Here is an 8,815-nt window from a genome sequence, read left to right on the forward strand (position 1 = left end):
CGTTTTTTGTACAATACGATTCAATACGTTTTTAACTAAAGAAAGTCAAACCAAATGTTAAGTTTAAGTTAACTTTTTCATAATTTATTTTTACACATTGTTGCCACAACCCGTTAAAGAAAAGAAAGTTTTAACATCTATCAACTCGGTTATTGACCGATTTGAACGATAGTTAGTATTCGGAATCAGAAAATACACGATTCTGTTAATGTTATCATCACTATTGACATTTTTGTTGCAAGAAAATTTTTTACATTTCATTTTTATTTGATTTTTGACTAAAATAAATAGGAAAGATTTTTGGTGACCAGGAAATTATCGCGGACCTCGGGGTATACGTACGTACATACGAATAAGTGCAATTATTATTAAGTGTAAAGAAAAGAAATTCAAGTGAAAATCACTATTGAAAAAAGAATTATATTCTAGAAATAGAAGACAGGAATAAGTAAAACCAAATAAAAGAGTAAACGAAGTGAAGAAGAGACAAAAAAGAAAGAAGAAGAACGCATGATCCATTGTTAGGGCCGAAGTTGTCCGGTTTTGAACGCTTCTCACGCGTAATCCGTCTGTCTGTCCAAAGGACATATAGAACACGGAGTATTTGTCGGTGCCAATCAATCAAGTATATTTCGTAACTTGCGAAGTTGTGCTGGGCGTTTGATTAATGTTTTTTATGCTATTTGAATGCCTCTTTAAAAGTTGTGAGTGTGTGCGTCGTTAGCTGTCTGCACACATAAGCCCGAATGTGAATGAAAAATGATTTTGAATAAAAATAAGAGAAAACAAAGAAGATTTTATCTGTCAACAGTGCCTTTTTAAGATGTAAGGGCTTCCTGGATGCCCAAGAAATACCACTTAGTATGCATCGACTCAACAATGTTTGAAGAAATTACCGATATGAAAAAAAAGAAAAAATACTGCAATAAGAAATTCTTATACAGAAATTCTTATACTAAAATTATATTGTGTTGCTGCGTTATTATGGACGTTGTTAATAAGTGCATATAAATGCAATCTCCTTATCCACCAAATTGATTGCAGCAGAACTATCGACTTCTCTCCTATTTGTGCGATTATTACTTATATGTATATTTTTCTTTCTGTTTTTTTTTTTTTGGACAGCATGGATTTGCCAACAATTGAATTATTATCAATTTGATATTCAATACGCTAATTGATTTGCCGAAAATCAACAACGTATGGACACGTATAAGCTTCCAATCCCTTCAATCAACTATACGAACAAGCAACCATTTAATACCGCTAAGAATACCACAAACACCACAACGCAAAGCATCCGCATATTAGTCAATATCCAATAGGCGGACCAAGAGTAGAAGTATCGACAAGAAGCGAAGTTACCACCAGCATTAATATTAATACCTTCATTATCAGGCCTACCACCCTTTTGAATATAAATTCAAGATCACTAGGATTACAAAATTTTCTTCACGACGGGTTTCCAAATCAAAAGTCGAATAGGTAGGCGAACCCTAAACGAGACCGGCCAAACAGCCGGCATTGACCTTTACAAATTTAAGCAGAAGATGGCCAATAAACTGTCCGTAATGACAAACGTTTTAAGAAATGTGGTCAGTAAACAGCGTATTCGCTATAAGGAGAAAGGTTTCAATTTAGATTTAACCTGTAAGTTCTTAATTGCCCTTCAAGAGTTCATATAAATTATTCATTTATGTAATTATTAAAAAATATATCTTTATTTTTGCCGTATCATAGATGTTTGTGACAACATTATTGCCATGGGGTATCCCGCCGAAAAATATGAAAGTATGTATCGGAATCGCTTGGAGGATGTTTACAAATTTCTGGAAGAGAATCATCGTGATCATTATAAAATTTATAATCTCTGCCTTGAGCGTAGTTACGACATTAAAAAGTTTCATGGGGTGAGTGGAAATATTAATAAATAAATATTGACGTTTTTAAGGATCATCCCTTTCTACTTTCATACTGCAAAGTCTGCTTCCTTTGTGCTAAAAATATTCTCATTTTGAAGAGAACCACTTCAAAACCCTCGGAGAACGTAGAGAATATTTGTATAGCTATAAGGAAGATGGGCATACGTGATGCAGATTCTATTCGAAGGAAAACTTACTGCCAAATACGGTTATATAAGATTTCAAGCAAACCAAGTCTATTTCTATTATTAGACTTCTTTGATTACTTAATGCCCATTTATTTCTGAGTAGAATTTAAACATCATTATTTACTTAGCTTTTACAAAAAGCATAAAACGTCAATTAACACATCAGTCAATAAGTTCGTAACATAGGATAAATCCGTAGAATTTTTAGCAATCTTCAAATAAAATGTGTCAAAATTTTACGACATTTCAACCATTACATTGCGAGTTAGGATTTTTTTAGTGAAGCGACTTTTTTGGTCACTTTGGACGGGTTTCGCCGATTGCACTCGGCTGATTATCAATTTAATTCTGGAGTGTAGTGATAAGTCCATGATCCGTCCATTGTCACTTATCGCACAAAAAAACTTTTTCGTTTCGACAAAGAGCGGTCCCCATCATTCGCACTTCGAACAGATTTTTCCCATGGACAACATAGTAAAGACATAGTTCTGATAATGATAGCGATTGTCAGCTATCTCGTATCTCGTATAACTTCACTTTTCGGTTTTCCAAAACTATTTTGTGTAAAGCGTTTAGGGGTGCCCATAAGACTTTGTTTAAAGTTAGCAAATTACCCACACATTCATCTTTCCGATAGGAAAGAGTCGCCATAACATCTTTCAAGCCGATGCTAATTGTGAACGCGCCTTTTGCTCATCAAAAATCAACCTTTACTCTATACATCACATTTCGATTTTTCAATTGTTTTGAAAGTTTTAAAGGTAGCGTTACTGCAACAACTGTACATGTTAACAGATTATCGGAATGTCATGGTATTCTAATACATTTTGTTTTAAGACAGTTACTATCTAAAACATTGTATGAACTCATGGAAAGTGGCGAAGTCATTACGGGGGCTGATACAATGAGGCCGCGATTATAAATAGATTCATAAAAATAAATATAAACAATATAAAGGAAATGTTGTAAATTTATAAATTGATTTCTCCCACAGGCCTGGAAATATAAGCGCGACTGTGTTTACCCCCTGCGTCATACTACGAATTTATTGGTTGATGTGTTATATTTCCTAAAAATTGAGTTGAAAATTAAATTCTACAATAAGAAGTTCAAAATAATTATCATTGGGCTGTCTTATCATTTTTTCCCAATCTGGCCACGTATTCAACAATTTCGATGTCATTATTATTATGTTCTTGGTTCTTAAGAAATTCAAGGTTGTGTCTTACAACATTTTCAATCCGTCTTGTTACCCTAATTCTAAACGACTAAACACTGTCATTGTCTTACTCTTCACTCGTTTATATTAAATAAAGGAATTATTGCAGCCTTATAATAACGTTAATGCTAAGAATAATATGAAACTTCACTGCGTTGCTTTCTGGTTCAATTTTCAAAGTTACGTGCATTCACTACGTGCGTAAATCACTACGAAAATTAATTTTTTCTCTAAATGCTAATTACCGTTGGGACTTGCAGACATGGCTGTCATATCTGTCGCATATCCAAGATTTGCACGACTCTACTTTCAATTTTTTTCCCCAAAATAACGCTACTGTTTAAAAAAGGGAAAACTATAATTCAACACGAAGATTTTATAAAGTTTTTCAAGGTATTTAAAGGCAACACGCTAGGTTTTTGCGATTATGGTTGAATATAAACGTAGAGATCCAAAATTGACAATTCCACTCAGCCCCGACGTCAACTATGAAGAGTAATTGCTTAATTCTTCCCGTAGCCCATTGATTATAGGGACGGCTAATTCGCTCTAATATTTTTTCCTTGTGTGAAGTCTTTAATTTATCTTCACTAACAAGGAAGCAACGCATAAAAGAATTTTTGCTCGGGTTATGAGAATGGCAGATAACATCGTACCGTCTTCGTTCACCTAATCGAACAATAGGTCTACTAGAAAATCATATTTGGATGGTCATCAATAAGAAAGGGAATAATGCTAAAGTTTACATAAAGTTTAAAAGTTTCCATGCGATAAGCATTGTTTGTTTTCCATAGCAAGAAAGTTTTACCGTAATTTTAAAATAAAAAATGTTGTTTATTATTTTAAAATTTCAGCGTGTTTCTATTTATCCTTTTGAAGACCATAACCCACCAACTATAGAATTAATACAAAAGTTTTGTGAAGATGTTGATGAATGGCTGAAGGCAGATAGTCTTAATGTCGCTGCTGTACACTGTAAGGCTGGAAAAGGACGAACGGGTAATTGATTGTAGATTTTTTTTGATATTTTCGATTATCATAAATTTACATATTTGCAGGCACTATGATTTGTTGTTATTTGCTTTATAGCGGTCAACAACGTAGTGCTGAAGATGCCTTGGCCTGCTACGATGAGAAAAGAACCAAGGACCGCAAAGGCGTTACAATACCATCTCAGCGACGTTATGTACAGTATTTCTCAAAATTGATACGTCTTGGATTACCCTACGAACGTCGCATCCTACAGGTGTATATAGAGCGTATATATAATTTCAATTAAGACAAATTATTAATAGAATGGAATGTTTACCGCACTTTTGCAGTTTTGTGAAATTCGTTTTTCCGAAGCTCATTTATTGCACAGTCAAGGCACAGCACATTGCTCAATTTCTGTATTGCAAGATACAACATCGGCCGTTAAGGTTCAGGTAATTTTGTCGCTCTTGATTTATTTTATCGGTTGTATTTACATAATTCGTTGGTTTTTGCAGCAATTGCAAAGTCTGTCAATTGATTTTCGCAAAACTTATATTTTGGATATGAAAAACCCTGCTTTACCTGTCGCTGGTGATATCAAAGTCGAATTAACAAAAAATAATAAAAAAATTTTTCACTTTTGGTTTAATACCTTTTTCGTTACGGATTCGTCCGGTAAGCGTTTTACTTGGCTTGAAGATTTAGTCGTACATATGACATAAAGATGTTATGATGTTTGTCATTTTAGTTATGGAGGGTGAAGGCAATGACATAAAACTTGTTTATACATTACGCAAATGGGAAATTGATGATGCTCATAAGGATAAGGAAAATAAATGTTTCTCTGAGGATTTTAAGGTTTTTATTTATATATTTATAAATGTTTCCGCGATCGCCACACAATCTTAGTAAAATACGTAAATTCTGTAATTCATTTGAATTAGCATCTTCTGTTCGGCTTAAAAATGTGTACCCAAGAAGTGATAAGTGATAAAGTGGTTATGGGTTTAATTGTAATTAAAGTTTTTTATTTTATCCACAGAACTTACAGTTATTTCAAAAATATTTAAATAGAAACAGATCGGTCCGTGCGTGCAATGCCAATAAAAAAATTCTAAGAATTGTGACTTAACTTGAAGAAAGAGAAAAATAAAAAGTGCTCGTCAAATTGATCGGTACTAAATGTAGTCTCCTTTCGATTCCTGGATTAATTATAAGGATTTCTAATTATTTTAGGATTGAATGTAACGACTCATTTTAAATGTTTCCAGGTCGAACTTGTATTTTATATTGATGATAACAATTTTGGTCGTAATCAGATAAACACCAACCATTTAACAACCAACCATCGGCCAACGGCGCACAATTCAACCGTACGAGTATCTCAAACGAACAATTATATTTTACCACAAAACAGTAGCAGCGGCAGTGAGATGAATTACATGTGCGATCACAAATCCTCCTCGTCAGCTTCTATGAGTAGCAGTCTTGGTGGTAGAGATGGTTTCGAGACAGCAAATCGGCAACTACGAAATAGTAGCAGCCGTGAAATTAAGCAGTTACAGCAACTCAACAGTCATTACGCAGGTAGCGAGAAAACTATCAATGTCGCGACAGCCGAACCTTCACCACAATCACTAGGATATATGGATGAGCAGCACAATAATCGCAGACAGCATCATAATTATCGTCATAAGCAACATCAGCCACAAATGCAGTATGTCGTTAAAAAGGCATTAACAATCCCATCGACGCCAAAGCAGATGGATGATCAACGTAAACAGATGCTAACTTCTGCGGAAGGAGAAGTTCTAAGGTTGCCACCTGTTCCCGTTGCTTCGTATGGCAGCGAGCATGATATGATTATTGGAGATTCACATCCCCGACCGTCCTCTTACTGTGATAGTCCCAGTTTGGTGGAAACCACAAACCATTCGATCAGCTCAAATTTGTTGAATAGCAGTTACAATAATAGCAAAACTAGCAGCGTGAGCAGCCACTCATCGTCATCGACAAACGGGGATAATGAAGAGAACTGGGAATCCGGTGAGTCCTCCGCTAAACCACTTGTACACAATAGTTTTCTTTCCTCTACTTCACTTTACACATTTACCAAGACTCCTTTTTCACCTGCAATCTATCCTTTCACCCACCAAACTACATCTCCGTCTGGCAGTCAGCCAACCTACTCTGTTCTTACATACAACACTAGCAGTAGTAGGTGTAAACAAAATAGAGTTGTTTGTGGTGATAATAATAATTTTAAACACGATGATAATGATGATGACAGAATGAAATTGAATGAACATAATGCAAAATTTGTCGTTTTACCATTTTCCTCTTCCGCTGCTTTTATGTCAACAATATCTACTAACACAACAGTAGAGTCAAGTTGTGGTAGCAATACGGTAGGGTCAACCCGTCATGCACGCAAAAATGTTTTCTCTGGTACTCGTCCAAAGTTAATACATCTACTAATGGCACCTAAATATCCACGCCAGCCTCCACGCAAACTTATTTTAAAACGTAAATCCTCTTATAAGCTGTTAAATGGACCGGCGATCAATAACGCTACCAATACTGGCGAGTTAACTGTGAAACATGCTGCAAATGGTCTAGATTGTGGGACTTTCTCTAACGCAAGTAGTAGTGAGAATGCTTCGGCCGTCAATACTAAACAAAAATTAAAATTCCAATTAAAAAGAAACAAATTGAAATTGTCTCAAAAATTTCAACGGTTTCAAAATTATTTTCGCACTGATCCGATAGATTTTTGTCAGAATTTCGTACAGCAAACTACTGCTATAAGACGTGATAGTGCGAGCAGTACGGCTAGCTGCACTTACAAATTGTCGACCACTACGCCTCTTTCGATGACACCGCAGTCTTCTTCCACCTATGTTCAGCTATACACAAATAATAAAGAGAATCCGTACGAACGACCTAAAAGGAATGCTTCGATGTCTACATCGTTGGTTAGTATACCCACAGCCTACCTTTCAGAGGATTACTATTCGTGTATTTGTGACACTCAATTAAGTTTTAATAACTCGCCTTGCAAAAGTCCACGTTCATTAGTAGACATTGCCTTAAGTAGCGTGGCAAATGGCGGCGGCAGCCGTCGAGATAGCTATAATTTCAGCAATAGCTTAACGCGGAGTAGAGACGGTGTTCTAAAGCCACATAGAGAAAGACGGGCAACAGTGACCGGGACAGTGGCGCTGCCGAATATTCGTCGTAATATGGTAATAGTAGCTGCACCACCCATAGCATACAACGCAATTGGTTTCAACGTAAACAATGTTGATATTAATGAAACGCAAAGTCTAGTAGAGGCGATCCAATCTAAGGATGAGGTCGACATCTCGCAGCCTACTAGTATTAATCACACACCTTCCTGTGATATTGAGATTCAATGCCAAAACATACCATTCGCTTTCCCCCAGATGCAACAAGAGCTGAGTATGATCTTGGATGGTGAACGCTGTGTGCAAAGGAGACCACCTCAGAAATATTCCGTTAATTTGGTAATTGTAAAAGAAAGGAAGGATGATGTTAATGTTACAAAATCACTCCAAGTCACCTCCGGCCATCCATCGATAACTGAAGCGGAAAATTGTGATCGGACAATTGTCAATGCGGATGAGAGCCAACGGAAACATTACGCGGAATTTGACACTGAACTGTATTATTGCTCTATGGGGCTCGATTCCGGAACGAACTTACCGAAAGCTTTAAGAGACCATTCAATTACATCGAAGTTTGTTAAACACGAAAATCATCTAAAGACTTCTGAGAGTGAAATACAGTCCATAGGTCAAACAGTGAATGAAAAGGACGGCCAAGTGTGATCGTTAACTACTTGCATCTATGATTAGAAGACTACATTTTAATTTGCCCCTTCCTTAAGATTGGTCATTAGATTGAAAAGTATCTGCAGGGTGCAAAGTTTTTTAATTAAAACGAAAACAGAGTAGGTCCCATGTGTTAATATAATGTGAAACAATATTTAATTGCAGATTGTAAATTTTCTTCTTTTTTTTTCTATTCACATAACTTATGCATGTTAAAAGTACGTTTCGATCACTCTGTTTTGTATTAATTTTACATATTTTTATTGCACATCGATGACAAAGAAACCCGCGGTCGGCACTTTACAAATTGTGTGCATTGCAATTTATCGTATTAATAAATCCATCAAATGAATGGAATATTTCAATATGTAAAGTTTGTTGTCTTTTGCTTGCAAGCAGCAGCAATCTATAAAACGGTCCGCTCAGTGCGGAAATATTATTGTTGCCTCTTACCTTGACTTTACTAAGAGTTGGTGTGGTTTTTTTTTTTTTTTTACTCTGCACAAATAATTTAACTGTATTTAAACAGTTTCTTTCGTAAAAAAATATAATTTAAAAATTGTTACATTTGCAAGATAATTTAATACAATACACAAAAAAGTCAGCCATATTTTTTTTTTTATTTAATTAATTATAGCTTTTGTACTCACCTTATTT

General features: G+C 35.4%; 1 protein-coding gene across 4 annotated transcripts; it reads left to right on the top strand.

The window, feature by feature from the left end:
* The first annotated feature begins 271 nt into the window (after nt 1-271).
* On the top strand, nt 272-8,452 carry LOC119643998. Of its 4 annotated transcripts, none has more exons than XM_038043514.1 (9): nt 272-338; nt 1,126-1,650; nt 1,741-1,910; nt 4,184-4,328; nt 4,388-4,575; nt 4,652-4,756; nt 4,820-4,979; nt 5,053-5,162; nt 5,576-8,452. In XM_038043514.1, the coding sequence occupies exons 2-9, from the start codon at nt 1,551-1,553 to the stop codon at nt 8,153-8,155; spliced, it is 3,558 nt and encodes a 1,185-aa protein (XP_037899442.1). In that variant the 5' UTR covers nt 272-338; nt 1,126-1,550; the 3' UTR covers nt 8,156-8,452. The 4 variants fall into 4 exon arrangements, with proteins under 4 accessions (XP_037899442.1, XP_037899440.1, XP_037899443.1 ...); XM_038043512.1 differs by lacking the exon at nt 272-338 and adding an exon at nt 419-861; XM_038043515.1 differs by lacking the exon at nt 272-338 and adding an exon at nt 419-625.
* The last annotated feature ends 363 nt before the right edge of the window (nt 8,453-8,815 follow it).

The sequence above is a fragment of the Glossina fuscipes genome, unplaced genomic scaffold (genome assembly GCF_014805625.2).
Source record: "Glossina fuscipes isolate IAEA_lab_2018 unplaced genomic scaffold, Yale_Gfus_2 78589, whole genome shotgun sequence".
NCBI lineage: Eukaryota > Metazoa > Arthropoda > Insecta > Diptera > Glossinidae > Glossina > Glossina fuscipes.